At 40.6% G+C, this 16,212-nt stretch overlaps 1 protein-coding gene across 1 annotated transcript; it reads left to right on the forward strand.

The window, feature by feature from the left end:
* The first annotated feature begins 410 nt into the window (after nucleotides 1-410).
* Nucleotides 411-15,790, forward strand: si:dkey-72l14.3 (Glyco_hydro_56 domain-containing protein). Its single transcript, XM_035645159.2, has 7 exons — nucleotides 411-1,130; nucleotides 9,406-10,074; nucleotides 11,253-11,501; nucleotides 11,965-12,111; nucleotides 12,518-12,604; nucleotides 12,852-13,046; nucleotides 14,136-15,790. The coding sequence occupies exons 2-7, from the start codon at nucleotides 9,463-9,465 to the stop codon at nucleotides 14,592-14,594; spliced, it is 1,749 nt and encodes a 582-aa protein (XP_035501052.1). The 5' UTR covers nucleotides 411-1,130; nucleotides 9,406-9,462; the 3' UTR covers nucleotides 14,595-15,790.
* The last annotated feature ends 422 nt before the right edge of the window (nucleotides 15,791-16,212 follow it).

Consider the following 16,212-nt stretch of genomic DNA (forward strand, 5'->3'; position numbering starts at 1 on the left):
ACAAAATCATTTTAAATGAGATAGAAAAGTAAGGTATGACAGAATAGATTGAAAGAAACTAACACAAGAGGAGAGGAAGGAGAGGCAGCTTTGAGAGAAAAAAAAGAAAAATAGATGAGAATTTAAAAAAAAAGAATAAGGAGGAAGAGAGAGCAGTGGTTTATTGCTGTGTCATACCAACCCAGACGACGCTGATGCTGGTGTTTTGTTTTTGTTTTTTTGCCATTGAATCCTTGAAAGAAAGGTCAATGAAAAACAACAGAGTTAACGGTGGAAGAAAAGAGATTAGGGAGAGAGGGATTTGGGCGGGAGGAAGAGGAGATGGAGGGGGAGGAGGACGAAGAGTAGGAGGGAAGTTAAATATATTAAAATATTACAGAGGATCAAAAAAAGAAGAGGGATGAGGGAAGGCGAGGGAGGTGACTGAGCGGCAGAGGAGGATGAGAAGAGACCAAAGATGAAGAGGCGGAGGAGGAGGAGGAGGAAGATGAGGACAGGTGTGATCCTCCACAGCTCGGGTGTCTGTTTAGCCAAGAGCGGCAGCAGCAGAGCAGAGGATTATGGGATTATGGTCAGTGTCGATGGTCATGTGAGCCGGCAGTGTCGACGCTGACCCTGCTTACCTTCTCTCAGTAAGGAAGCTTAACCTGGCTGTGAAGGTGAGGTCACACACACACACACATGCCCACACACACCTGCCCGCCCATCTTTCTTTCCCCTAGACAATTTCCCAACAACTCCTCTGCCTCTCTTTGGTTTTCTTTTTCTTTCTCTTTCCACATTTTTTGGTGTATTTTCCTTCTCATTTCTCCTCCCTCTCTTTTTCCCCGTTGACACATTTTACATCTCTTTTTAATTCTCTCCGTCTATTCCTGTCTCTTCCTCTCCCTCCCTCCCTCCTCCCTCCCTCTCTCGAGCTCTCTCTTCCGGCTGTCAGGCTCCTCTTCGCTGCATGTTACACATGCAAAGCTTATCCATGCCCTCGCAAAGCCAACAGGGTTCCTTGATTTTCCTACATGGACGAGTGAAGAATAAAAAAGACAGAGGGATAAAACACCTTAATGTCAAGAGCAGAAAGTCAGACGATGTCCAGACTGTGAGGAGTAAATACAAGAATAACTCCGGCCTCGGTAAGTTTCACTTGTCATGCTGACTCGGTTTGGCGATATGTAGTCGGTACTGCGTTTATCCGGTTTTAGTGCTCGAGTATTTTTGGTTTGGTTTCATTGAATTCAGTCTTAATCAAATTTGCATAATGCTAATTTGTCAGTGTGAATGACTGAAAGAATTTGAGATGCGGGCAGAGATTTGGAGTTCTGGAACAAGATGATAGTTTTTTTTAAATAACATGGACATGAAAGAAAAGTTAATTAATGATAATAATATGAAATATAATAATAATACAAATTTAAAAATAAGTGAGTACATTTCTCCTGAGAAGTCCTGAATAAAACTACTATAGTAAGAATATTATGAAAAACCTAAAATACTGAAGCGTGGGGGAAAAAAAGGGTGTTTCTGTATATTCAGTAGGCAGTATTTTTTAATTAAAACTACTGAATAACAGCTCGCTATTCAGTGATTGGAGCATCTCAAATGAAATTCCATTTACCTCCGTTGTATTGGAGAGGCCGCAGCTGTAGGTCTTGTAAAACCACAAGTTACACAACCATAACAATCTGCCTGGCGACGCCACAGCTTCAACATAAGTAACTTTTTTCAATATAAATTACTTCAATCAAAATACAAAGGCAAATGACAGTTCTACGCCACTGTGTTGACTTTCTTCACTAACTCGCTGTGTGTGGTGCAAATGGTACGTTTGACAGTCAGGTTCACTGTTTCTAAGCAACAAGTCTGCCAGAATTAAAAAAATATGTGGTCCTAAAAGAAGATTGCAGTGTCTTAAAAATGTTGACGTTACATAAAAACATAATGTCAAATTTCATCAGTTTCCTCATTAGTACAATGATGTAAACAGCCACATCGACACATCCTTCTGTAGCCTGGTCATACTGACATGACTGGAGGCAGCGATTTGCTAAATTTGCAGATGAGACTGACACACTGTGAATATTATAGGTGTAAATTAACTGATATATGGAATATCTATTCTCCTGCTACTGCCAGTACAGAGGAAGGTTGCCAAAAAACAATTTGGGCTCCACCGCTGGGGGCCACAGAAAGTCACAGCACATGAATGAAGGTTAGTCAACAAGCGTCTGACATTGACATTGTTTTTGGTGTAAAATTTTGTTTTTGTGTCATTGAGAAAGCTACTGATCTGTCGGGAAGAGGAACATCTATTTGGTAGTTTTAAGGCTTTACTGACAACAGCGATAGAATTTAAAGGAAAATAAGAAAGAGAGATGACATGGAAACAAAGTGCCAAAACTGAAATGGGAATCTTGCGGTTGTTTATGGTCATGACTACTTGGCTACAGATTCTTCAGCAGCCAACAGGCTCACTTTACTAACTGCACCTGATTTGCTCAACAAAACCTTAATTATAACAATATGTATACACACTTCATCTACTGTAGTGCTCAGAATGTGTCATCTCAACTGAGCTGCAGTAAAAGAACTGATATAATCTGGACTTTGATGTCTTCTTTCCTTTGAGCAAATGTCCTGATAACTTAAATCACACTTGAACCCGGCCAGTGATTTGCTGTACATCGCCCACACTGGTTCTTTTCTGGGCATCAAATGGGAGTGACGCATGTATCGTCCTAATCTCAGCTGATTTCTCTGATTGGATCCTACCACCGTTTGGTCTCGGTTCATTGAGCAGCAGCGCAGACAGCGGCACGGTGAGGGTACATGAGAAGGCAGAACAGCATTTTAATCTACCCACCATGAGGAGTCATCAGTCCGCTCATCCCCCTCAAGGGGTCGAAGACTAAAAAGAAAGACCTGACAGTGTCCACTTAATTTTACTGTCGATAAGTTTTGGGGAAGAACACAGCAAAGCTTGGTGAAGTTTGCAAGAGTTTCACTTAATAAAATATCTAAGAAAAACAGAAGAAAACTAAACCTGTTGCACTGCAATGTGGCCGATGTTTGGTACTCCGAATCAAACACTGGAAACAGCAGCAAATCTGCAGCTTCTGTTTGCAGGGATGATCTTTTTTTTTCTTTCCCCTATTTTTTTGCCACATTACTCCTTCAGTGCAAAATGAGATATTTCACAAATTGTCTGAAGGGGATCAAATCAGAGAAGCAGCAGGTTCAAATAACAGATTCCCTTTCTGTGTGACCTCGGCTCAGCATGGTGGCGATTACGTGAGAGGACCGGACAAATGAACTGTGAGATGGAAATGAACTGAGAAGACGCATTAGAAAATGAAATAACAAAGAACCAGTAACGCCGTGTTTACAAATCCATTAATTCCTTCTTGGCGGAGGGACATGCCGTAACAATGCCAAAATTCATCATTATTTTAATAATAAAAAAATACGCACATGAAGGGCGCCACACAATGCGACCATCAGAGCCGAGGTGTCTTTGTGCTGTGGAGGCGTTGGGCTCAGGATCAGCCTGGGCTCAGACAGAGGAGTAAACACAGACCAGAGGCTTAGTCTGACCAGATTAGTCAGATATCATGTTTACCATTCACTACCACCATTAAGTGTGGGATTACATACAGTATGATGAGATTACAGCTATTGGAATGAGAAAAAAAGGTCAAAGATAAACAGCAGATTATGGGCACTGTTGAAAAAGCAGGCAATGATAATAGTAATAATAATAATAATGTGTGTTTGATCATGTTTATAGACGATTGAACACGTTTGGTTCAGTAGTGGAAATCTCTTAGAGAGAGACACTTGAAATCATACAGGAGTACTATGTATTTTCATTTCATTGTCATTTTTTTGAAGAAGAAGAGTGGGTAACAAAGTGGTGACAAATGTGCGATTGAATGATCACAAAGTATCAACAGGATACTAGAAAAGCCTATATGTCCTTTCACAACAGCTACATTATGAAAAAGAGTCAAACTAACATGACACTGTTAGGTCAAAGGTAAATTTCCATTCTTTATTCAGGGAATGAAGAATTCAACAAGGACGAATCTCTAATAAAAGATAGTGAAAACCACAGAAATATTATTACAAGGCTGAACTATCCACCCTAAACCAGTTGAACAAGAAAAACATGAATTCTCCCTTTTATGCACATTTTGCAAGTTTAGAAACATATAGATAGATAGATATATCTATATATATGAGATATGTGCAGGGCGCTGTTCGCTCTGTGACCTCTGACCTCCTTAGTATTAGTGGCTTATTGTGTCGGACACATGGGAGCTTATACAACGGTTGCGATCCAGTCAGTGTGGATAAGAACATGCTTAAAATGTACCGAGGTGACAATCTGATGGATTACAGCGAATATTACGTTTTACTTTACACTGCAACAACTGCTGTGAACTGTGCCATCTGCTGACAGTGGCACTTTATTTCAATTTGTTTTTATTTATATTGTTTTTGACTGTGGGATATATCTTGTGGAGCGTGCTCTTGTTAACTTTATCATTTTTAAATCCAATGCACCAAACAGGAGTGGCACTCAATTTCTTCTTTTTTTTTAATTCTCTATTAATGTTCAATTCTAAAATTCTATATATTTTATTGTAACCATTATCTCAATCTGATGGACAACAAACTTGTTGTTTAAGGTTTATGGATGAAGAGAGTTTTTTCTTCTCTTAATATCTTAATATATAATTAGAAACGAATAGCTGTTACTCAGGAAATAAAAGGGTATATTGGGCTCAAAGCTACTTAGGTTGGCATGTGAGAACACTTAATAAATGAACTAAACTAAACCAACATTTAAGTGAAACAGCTTTCTGTCTGGTCTTGTCAACTTGCTATAGCCACAGACTCTTCATGTGACAAACAGGCAGTGTGTTAAAAATGTGATGATCCTAATCAGACAGGCTGAGACCTAAAAACACATCTGTGTGGGTGTACAGACCCTTGACAATTTCTCCTCTTTTCCCTCCTGAAAGCTGGTGTTTTTATTTGCAAGTGGTGTATTTAATGCTAGAGAAACCCCTCGGCATGTCGCACCGCTTTTACTCCGGACAACAGTCACACACTGAAGTGGAACATTTCCCCTTTAAAGGGTTTGTTAGTGAGGATGCAGCTACCGTGTCTGTGTTACCCAGAAGAGATGCCACTGCTCACAACACGCTGCCTGACCTTCTTCTTGAAAACGTGTCAGATAAATGAGCTGAGAAATATAAAATGTTACAGTGCCTTGTTAACTCCAGAGGAACAGGGCATAGAATGATACAGCAGAACTAAATATAAGTGTAATTCATCTAAAAAAACAGAAACCATAAAAATATTAAATGCAAAGAAAATGTTAAATCTGACCAAATGAGGGAAGCTACATTTAAAAACAGACGCTTTACACTATAGGATCACTGAATAGTTGATGTATGTATATGAAAACAATGTGGATCTTTGCAGTATTGGACAGTGCTCTCCATTATCATCATCGAAACAGAAAAGTATAGGGAATGTTTTGAGAATAATGGTGTTATCGCTCAGTCGAAGTGAAACAAACATACCACACAGTCATTTTTAGATTAATACATGACTTAAACACAATCACCTATGTTGTCCATTGTTAGTAAAGGTCCACGAATCAGCTTAGTAGTGATAGAAAATAGAGTGAGCATCATCATAAGTCTCCTTTGGTATCAGAGTTGTTTGAACATGTGTGGGCGAATGTAAACAGCAACTTGGCAGACTGTTAATGAACTAACTCCTGTCAATTTGACCAAATGCAAATACAGAAAAATGGGGCTCAAGTCGTAGCCAGAGCGTAACTAAGCCGACTCCGTTGCAACAATATACTGACTGTTTACATAAGCCCTCCAATTTTGGGGACTATAGTTCCAAAACCTAACCATGATCATGTCCAAAACAGAAGAAAAGAAATAATAGAAAATAGAATAAACTACATTTTACATTACCTTTTTTTATATTGCATCATTACTAGTTTCTCATATTGCTTGACATCAGACAAAACACATGCTTATCTGCAAGAATCAGTGCATCACTGTCTCTGTTCGTATCAAAAATGGGTAATGCAGGATTTGTGTTTTTCAAATGTTGCACAAAGTTACAAGACTTCACTCCATTAATATATTCAGTTTTTGTAAAGTCTGTCAGTTTTGGGATGATGATAAATCTGTTTATACATTCACATGGTGAATAAAGCTACGCTTTCTTCTTGGAATATTTAAATTCGAACAACCTTGTACTTTCTTATGCCCTGTTTGAGCCCCTTCAGAGTCTCCCACTTCCAGCACGCACGAACAGAGCCGGCTGTTATTTTTTTCACAATTTACCGACTACGAAAAACTACCACTCAGCCACACACCATTTAACAGCAGAGGCGTCGTGGCCGACACTTGTCTCAGACTCCACTGTGCATTCGATGTCACTTCCTGCTATAATTATCTCATATTTAGTGCTGCATGTTGAATAAGAGCAGAGTCCTTCAGTGTATCCTTCTCAGGCCCATTAATGACAACTACCTCTCTGTGATATGTTACAACTTCCTCATGTGTCACTCTGCTACATGAGTAGAACTTCATTTTAAACGAACACCTCTTGAAGGATTTTGGGATTTGTCACTGCAGTAACAAGTCAACAAAATAATACAGGCAACCCGACAAAAATGCCAAACTCCCAACCTGGAAAAAAAAGCTGTTTATTTGTCAAAAGTTTTTTTCCAGTCTGGGACTTCTTCAGATTTAACAAGACTCTACAAGAGAGGATTTTTTTTTTTCTGCATCAAAAAGATAGACTTTCAAATAAAATATAGAAAATCATCATTACCATTATTTTTCATGACAAACTGCACCCCGTCGCCTTGATACTTTTATCGCTGCATTGATACGTTTCCCATCATCTGTTAACTACACAAACTAAAGCTCCACACTCCACAACTTCAAGGTCAGTTTTCCTGCTGCTGTTGATGCCTGGGTGTAACCGTAAATTATTGATGCGTTAAAAGTTGCAGGTGGTCGAACTAATTGTTGTTTGGTTTAAATCTCCAAAAGTGCATCATACTTTATGAACTTATTGCATGTTTTTCTATGCAAAATCATACTTTCAGCTAAAAGTAGCAGAATAAGAAGTTGAATATGTCACGGCAAGTTAAATAACGAAGCCTCACACTTCATAGAAACTTTAGATTCTCAGTAGCAGCAATTGAAAACAAGTGTTGTACTAGAAGAAATGTATTAGTTAATTTCAGCCTCAGTTTTTTCTTTGGCTGTTTGAATTGGCATGAATGTCCGCTGATATTCATTAGCACAGTGTCCATTATTATCCTAATGAGATGAGTGATGCATACAGTGGTCATCTGTGCGTCACTGTCACAGCACTCACCGGATATTCATTTTGTATGACTCAAGCTCCTTGTAAGGAAACTGTGATAAATGTGTACTTGAGTAACAAAACTCATTTAACTTGAATGAAGCTTCTTGACTCATTATAAGGGTGAAATAGAAGAATTTATATAAAATCAGCATCAAAATTAGAAAGCACTCCTTTAGAACAAACATCCTCTCTGAGAGAGAGAAACTGGCACTGCTACATATTTAGGGGTAAAAAATAAATAAAATTAAAACCTAAAATGTAACTGACCAATTATATTTGCAAGTAGTATTACTACAGGATAAGTAAAGTTGGGTACAGCAGAAGGGGCTGTGGGATGCGAATCACGTGATATTCTGTGGAATTACCTCAGTTATGGGATTGATGACTGGAGAAATATCTATTTATGCTAGAAGGAAAATCATCTTTGGATCTTGTTCCGTAAAAAGCTTTGGGTTTGGTGACATGTTATTGATTCATGAAAAGATCAACTTTTATTTGTCATGTTTGCCGAGAGAAACAGAAATCTGTTTGTATTTAGGATGATAAAATGAGGACGCAGTATGGAGAATTATCTTCTTTTGAATAATAATAATTAACTAGGTTCACTATATGCAACTATTTAGATCTGGTATTGGATCTTCCAATGCAGAAACTAGACAGTTCGTCAGTCTAGAGGAAAAGTAAGTTTGTCCATCGTACCATTTGTAATCCCACATTGGACAGCCCATATATTTGGTAGGATTATTTAATCCTTCATACTGTTGTTTTCTACTCTTACAATCTGAGCTGACATATTTTGTTTGAATATTAAAACTGCAGGGAAGTCACTGGTGTCATGGAGGATAACTGTGAAAATCTGGGAGCTGTCCTTGACAACATATGATCAGCGGGTGACTGTCTTAGATGTGAGAACAGTAAATAATGATTTGTATTAAAAGATGTGAAGTGGGAGTCATGGAGTCATTTTCAAACATTTATCCTACCCCACTATATTGTGCATCACAGAGTGTATACAGCATTAGTGTCAACATTGGAGGTGAAGTCTTGTGCAGAAGATAAGATGAGTTTAAGGATTTTACGTTTTTAAAATAAGGCACAGAAGCGACAAAATTGAAATAAAACAGAAGATAGATGTAAATATCAGGAGATATTAATCAACTAATGTGGATATATACCCATCAGCCACAGCAGATTGTTGTTTGTGGAAAATTTCCAAGTAGGCCAATGGATATAAACTGATCTGCCACAACATTAAGGCAGTTACCAGGTTAATGTTGTGGGAGATTAGTGTGTAAGACAACACTCAGGCGACATTAACAAATCAAGACACCGCCACAGTTGTGTCTCATCTTAATGATCACCAGATTCCCCCGATGATGTTGTTAGTAGTAATAAAATACAAAATGATTATGATTGATAGCAACTTGAACTTTACAGAAAAACTGAAAGCAGTTTGTAAGTACACCTTGGAAATTGTAATGTGTGTACATAAGTATATTGTATTTGTACTTGGTCATAAACATTACCTACCAAGCGAAACTGCAAAGAACAGTAAATAACAGTACTAGGTGACACCAGACAAGAAAATTATTATTGTATAGATCGTTATGCTTCCCAACTAGTAATTGACTGATAGTTTATAATATACAGTATAGTTTATGTGAAGGACCAGTTTACCACCACATAAAAATCTTCTCCTTTTTACCTAGTTTTGGTTTTATGGGCCGAAGTTTGAGATAAAACACAACGTTCTGCTGCCACACCAATTAAATGGAGGTGAACAGGTGAATGGCGCTTCACACAGCAACTTGACTGTCAAGACACAATGTCCCAGTTCCTCATGGGTAATCCACACACGTCACTTTGAACACTTAACGTTGGGACTGTTCATTCAGTAGATGTGTGAGCCAATGAACAATAACAATATATGATATTTAGAGACCATATCACATTACAGCCTGATGAAGCTTCGACTTCTGCTCCGTTTCACAGGAACATGATCGGCTGTGAGGGCCTGCAGGGGTGAGAGCCTGAGAGGTGGCCGCTCCAATGGCGTGGACCGAGCCACGGTCGCGTCCAGACCGAGAGCCAGAACTAGAACCACAACTGACACCTCATCGCAGGACTCAAATATCAGCCACAACCTTTTCAACAACCATTCCTCAAGTCCAGCCTTCGATTTTTGTGACCGTCATCATCCTCCTGCTTACTGCCTTTGCTGACCTCTGTGCAGCTGGTCCAGCTCGCCCCCCTCTCCTGTCTGGACAGCCTTTCATCATCTTCTGGGGCATCCCCGACTCGTCTTGCTCCGGTCGGATAGATCCCAGATCTTTTGGGATGGAGCGGGAGGGCCGCGTGGCTGTCTTTTATGAGGACACGCTGGGGAACTACCCATATTTTGTAGACAAAGACACTCCGGTCAATGGGGGGCTGCCGCAACACACGCGACTCAACAACCACCTCCAGAAGACACAGCAGGACTTGGAGGTAGCTTTACCTGCGCCAAGGTATCTCGGGTTGGGGGTGCTGCGGTGGGCAGAGTGGTCCCCCCAGTGGTTGAGGAATCGAGAGAAGCAGGTTATGTATCTGGAAGCATCGAGGAACCTGATGAAGGCCTTTTTTCCTACCTGGACCCCGGAGGAGGTGGAGAAGTGGTCGCAGGTGAGGAAATTTCCAGGTACAGAGAGGATTAAAACTGGCAGGTAGACAGCAGTGGCAGGGAGAAACAGAATAGAGATGGGATGGGGAAAGGTTGAGGGAACATAAGTGGAGACGGAGAGAAGATAGTCATTGGCAGATGGTCGAGGCCGCAAGATGCTGATAGAAAATAAACACTGCCTGTGTTTTTCTGGTGTTTCTCTTTTAGATAAGAGGCAATAATTTAAGGAAAATGTAAATATCCACTGGGACTTGTTCACTAATAGTAACACTATTCGGTACCATGACGAGTCACTAATGTATCATAATTACATTGACAATGATATTTCACATTTATGACGTCTGCACCTTCAAGAGGCATCAAAGTAAGCAGTAATGGCAGGAAGGAAAATAAAACAGCCATAAAGCGCTGTGACAGGCAGGATAAACACGAGGGCTCCACAGCACTGTGAGTCAGGAACTAATGGCGGAAGAGTAAAAGTTTACAATACATATAATAACTTTTTGTGATGAATCACCGCACATAATATGTTCCTTTGGATGAATGTCTAAGTATAAAACATAAAGTTGGATTTCAGCCAGTAAATTTTGTCTTGTTTGGGAAAAAGTTTGATAAACATCACAAATGTATTCTTTTGCTAACTGGATATACTTATGAGCTGCATAAATAGTTTATAGGCAAACAAACCAGACGGATGCTTGTTTTTGACTAATCCAGTCTATGAAAGAGAGATTTCAGCAGTTTCGGAAAATATGCAGATTTACTTTCTCACTGATGGTTAGAAACAAAATGACAAAAAGATCAACCCCTCACACCTGTACGACAAATATGAAGCCAGGAGAAGCCAGCTAGCGTAGCTCAGCATAAAGGCTTGTAATAATTTGTAGACAAATGTAAAAATGAGCATATACTCCATAACCATAACTCGGCGGCAGAGTGAAAAAAAACATTTCTGAAAATGTAAAACTATTACTTTCAATTCCTGGCAAATCAAGGTACTTCAACATATCAATGCAAAAATCCTTTAACTCCAATCCTGCCATAAAGCAGCCTCATTGCTCACTGATTTGGTCCATTATCCACAATGGCCCTAATAAAACCAGAGTGAGTACAATTACAGCTGCCGCAACAGAAATGTCTGATAGCGGGACAGGGAGGTAATTGATCGATCTTGTCGCAGGTGGACTTCGAGGCAGCAGCCCAGTCAGTAATGATGGAGACTCTACGGGAGGCGAAGAAACTACGGCCCAAAGCATTATGGGGCGTCTCCCCTTACCCCAGCTGCTACAACGGCGACCCCGCTCAAACCCTGTTGGCCAATTACAGCGGCCAGTGCCCGGCTGCAGAGATGGCACTTAACGACGAGCTGCTGTGGCTGTGGAAGCGATGCTCCGCCCTCTACCCGCTCCTCACTCTGGAGAAGCTGCAGGTGGGCGACACTTCCCCCCCATGTTTTTTTGTGTAACCTTTCACATTTGTGTTTTGGATCGGAAAAAAATAGAAGCAACCATCAGTTTGTCTCACTGGTAACAGCTCATGCCTCCTTACCTTAAAAATACACAGAATAGAGAATAATAATAATAAAGAGAGCATAAAGAGCCTAGTCGTTAGACAAATCAAAATATTTCCTTAAAGCCAGTGTCCTCATACGGACCTTGATTCAAGCAGGAAGAGAACTGTGTCCTCTGAGCAATTAAGAACATCTAAACGACAGCAGAAAAAATCTCACTTTATGAAACTTGTCCAGCTGATGTAAAATCTTGTGACATAACTCATTATATAGAAGAAAAAGTAATGAAAGACACTTTAATGGACAAAATTAAATATATAACTTTACTACTGATGAAGCACTGCACTGTATAACTTTGTTGAACTTGCTGCCCCCCTCACAGGGCGGGACCTCCGGGGCCAGGCTCTATTCATCCAGTCAAATACGAGAAGCACTACGAGTATCCTCTCTGACCGGGATGACGTTTGATCTTCCCGTAATCCCACTGGTCAAGAGCGTCTACACCTCAACTAACACTTTCCTATCGCAGGTGACGTATGATATCTGACACCTCTGCTGTGGCAAGCTTTTGATCCGGGTAACACCACAAACCGATCTCAACTTTGAAAATGTTGAGAAGGATCGACGAATGAAGCAGAACAACGGACAGAAGTTGATGTGAATAGTATGACAGCACTGATTATTGATTGGTTCTTAAGTCTCATAGTTTTATTTAGAAAAGATAATAATTATAGATGGGATAAACATTTTGATTACTTTTATCCTGCAAAATTCATCTGAGGCTTCATATGATCAATGTGATATACTGTCTTTCTACTCAATTCAAAGCTTTGCCGTTGTTTCCATCGATATATATTTCAAACTGAATGTGCCGAAGATCGGAGCCTGAACAACAAACCAATGTGTTACTTTCTACTACACGCTTCTCTCCGCAGACGGACCTGGTCAACACTATAGGAGAAAGTGCTGCATTGGGAACAGCTGGAGTTGTCATCTGGCAGAGAAGTGAGACTAAAACAGAGGTACAGTATACACACATAGCGCATCCGCACATTTATCCTCATGTGTAAATATGTAGTTTTACTACTTCACTTTTTTAGTCTAAAAAATGATACATGCTCTACTTCTTCATCATGAAAAGTATATAAATAAACCAACAACACTTACTTTATACAGGAGACATACAGTAGCGTGTGTTGTGTCTATCAACCCATATCTCTGTTCCTGCTTTCTGTTTAAAACCAAACTTCCCTCCTGTTCATTTCTCAGAGGGAGTGCCAGGACCTGGGAGAGTTCGTCCGCCAGGTCCTGGGACCCTACTCCGTCAACGTGACCACGGCAACGCGACTCTGCTCGGCCTCCCTCTGCCAGGGAAAGGGCCGGTGCGTCCGTCAGACGCCAGAGAGCTCGGCCTATCTCCACCTCCCGCCGCCGCCCGACGTGGTGGAGAAGGTGACGGAGAAGGTGAGGGGAGGGGGAATCTGAGCAGGTTTCAAGATTCATTAGGGTGGGATTTATGAAGCCCTGTATTACAGTTATCATAACATCTGGGTATACAGGCAGGAGCTCGATGCTCCTGCAGATGCTGACAAACGGCTGTTCAAGCTCGTTCGGATGTACAGCAGACTCACTCCGTCTTTGGTTTCACTTTGGCAACATCATCAAAAGCAGCTCTGTGTCATTATGCAGAGCCACGACACACACCAGTACATGTGGTGACCTTCAGAGTCTTAGGACTTACACTGAGTTTCTCATTCATTAACTACACAATGTTCAGTTTTTTGCTGAAATTATAGTGCTATTCAACTATATGGCCTCTTTGGGAGCTGTGGTGCTTTTTAATCTACTCTCATTGATATAAAATGAACAAAACTGAAGTTTTATTAGCATGTATTCAATAGGCAACTGTTGTTTATGTTACAGGGTGTTTTAATCTTTAAATGACTGTACTATTCCAGGGACAAACTGAGCTGTAACCACGGTGGAATAATGCCCACAGAAAGGTTTACAAACACTGAAGACTTCCCCCCTTTCCTGCCGACGAGCAGTCGATTCATGAAAGCCTGTGCACACACAGTAAAGACACATGTAAAGAAAAAACAGTTCTCAACTTATGTTGTCTCTGTGGGGAAAAGTTGGAAACAGGGCAACTCGTTTTGAGTCACGTCTGATAAAGTCGTGACTTTGTAAAAAAGAAGAAGAAAAAAAAGGGGGGGAAGCCAAATCTCTAAGGATCTTCAGTGTTTAAACAGCAGAGAGGAAAACAGGAGCTGAGACGGCACAGAGAAGGATTAGAGTTTGATCCTCTTGATCATCTGCCAATGAAAACAGGAACACTTGGTTTCACTGGGAACAAAAATCTATCAAATGGTAATAATGATAAAAAGGACAACGCAACATAAACCATGAATACTGCTGTAGCTGCAGAACCCCTGGAAGATTTATATCAGATTCAGAACTTTAGCTGCATCCAGATATCAGACAGATATTTTATAATGTTTGGGGCAACATCGTTTAACTATGTCTACATTTTTTTTTCTATGCTTTTTTCAGCCAGAGGCAGCAAAAGCCACAGATCAGCCAGAGACAGACACCAAACCGGCTGAACCAGAACCAGAACCAGAACCAGACCCAGACCCAGACCCAGACCCAGCGGAGATATGGAAGAAGGACTTCCAGTGCCAGTGGTACAAGACGGCAGACGGCGACGTCTCAGACCAACAGTCGCCCAAAGACGGCGCGTCTCTTGGGGGGAAAGCAGAAGAACCCGCTGGGGGAGTCGTGAGACCCACTTCTGCTTCTACGACAGCGTCGACGACAAAAGGTGCCTCCGTGACGGAGGTAAGAGGAAGCGGTTCACCAGGTACTGCGAGTCCGGCGCCTTCGCTGGGGGCATCTAGTCCGGCGCCTTCGCTGGAGGCATCTACAGACGGTGGTACAAGTCCACCGAGTGCCCCACGCCTGACTCTCCTGCTGCTGCTGGTGATCGGACGTCTATGCCTCGAACCTTAAATTGTGAAATAAACCTACCTTCACCTGGAAGGTCAGGGCTGTAACGGCCCTTCATAAGTGCCCTTGAGCAAGACACTGAATCTCTGCCGGCCGCGGGAGTGCTGCTCTGTAGCTGAACGTGACCTGAATGAAGCATCACAACAAATAAAGAAAAAACTATATCAGGAGCTGGATGTCCGAAGCTATCACTGGATGTGCCAAGAGACGGGGTTACAAACAATTTTCAGTTTCTACTGGCTGTGTTTTAAACCTTTTTCCGGAAAAAAGGGAGAAATGATATGGTAGATAAAGACTAATTAATCAGTGTGCTGCTTTGACTAGTTCCACAGTCTTCCAACCACAAAAAAGCAATCTGTAAAACCTGCAATCATCATTTTTGAAAATGTATTCTTTCCTTCCGGTCACTGATGTTATGTGGAAATGGTTTCCTAATTTCAAGGCCTCATTTACCAAACCAGATTTCACTTCAGTAGAAAAGCTTCTACAAATTAAAACTACTGACAGTGAGGTGTGTTATTTATCCAAAGTGACTGGGACGGTACTTTGGATTTCATTTTCCCAATTTTGTTTGCACCACAAATAAAATTACATTCACTTTCATTTTATTGAAGTGTCAGTAGAAATCTCAAAAACAGCACATGGACAAATAAAACCAAAACTGGAATGGCAGTGATTAAAGCTCACACATCCACCAAGGTCAAACGATCCTACAGGATCCTCACATAATTATAGCAGAAATATAAATGGAAAAAATATGGTCTGATAACTGCAATGCACAGATGTAAACGATAAAATGAATGATGGCTGAATTCTATTTCGCTGTTTCGGTCTCAGGGTGCTGGTATTGTCCATGCTGGCTCGCTCTAATGGCTTACTGGGACACTTGAACAGAAAAGACTCAATCGATCAAAATTGTTGTCAGTGACAACAGTACTTCTCCTCCAATGGCAAGTCAAAATGTCAGAGCAACTCCAGCATGTAATTGAAATATAATGTTGGCTATAAATGCAGTATATATGTTTTTTCATACCTCTGAAGAAATTGGGGGGGGGGGGGGAGGGTCACAGTAGGTAACCGGTATTTATGTATATATTATTTTTATAAGTCAGTGTTGTTTATATCTGTTTCTTCCACATCCAAATTCCCCAGTGCTCCCTGAGACAGTTTGTTGAACAAAAGACTCAAACGGTTGTTTTTTGCAGCTCATGTAAATTTATTTGTTATTTTTCATTAAAATATACACTCAAGACGGAGGGTATCTAAATCATTTTCATACAGAAAGAGATCATATGTACACGGGTGCATCTGGTTGTACAACCAAAAATTCAGGAATCATACACACACACAAATGATGAACAAGAAAAAGACATTTCCTCTCGTCTCCCATGTCGAGGATCCATTCTCCCCGTGGAAATCTACCAAGATGCTTACATGTCCACTTTCTGGACATTTTTACCTTCATCTGCAAAATATAATATCATCTTTACAGCCTTGGACATGGTTGAGTCAATTTATTTTCATTAAGGGAACTGGGACGATTATAAACTTTAATATGAGCTTGTTATTCATGCTTCCCCCTTTCTCTGAATGCTCCCCTTGACAATTTTCACCAGAGGTG

The sequence above is a fragment of the Scophthalmus maximus genome, chromosome 3 (assembly GCF_022379125.1).
Source record: "Scophthalmus maximus strain ysfricsl-2021 chromosome 3, ASM2237912v1, whole genome shotgun sequence".
NCBI lineage: Eukaryota > Metazoa > Chordata > Actinopteri > Pleuronectiformes > Scophthalmidae > Scophthalmus > Scophthalmus maximus.

Excerpts from the sequence above, each read along its gene's own strand:
- si:dkey-72l14.3 (XM_035645159.2), top strand. The coding sequence starts at position 9,463 with ATGGCGTGGACCGAGCCACGGTCGCGTCCAGACCGAGAGCCAGAACTA. Across the intron at positions 12,112-12,517 it reads CTAACACTTTCCTATCGCAG|ACGGACCTGGTCAACACTAT; the intron begins GTGACGTATGAT and ends TTCTCTCCGCAG. Across the intron at positions 12,605-12,851 it reads GAAGTGAGACTAAAACAGAG|AGGGAGTGCCAGGACCTGGG; the intron begins GTACAGTATACA and ends TTCATTTCTCAG.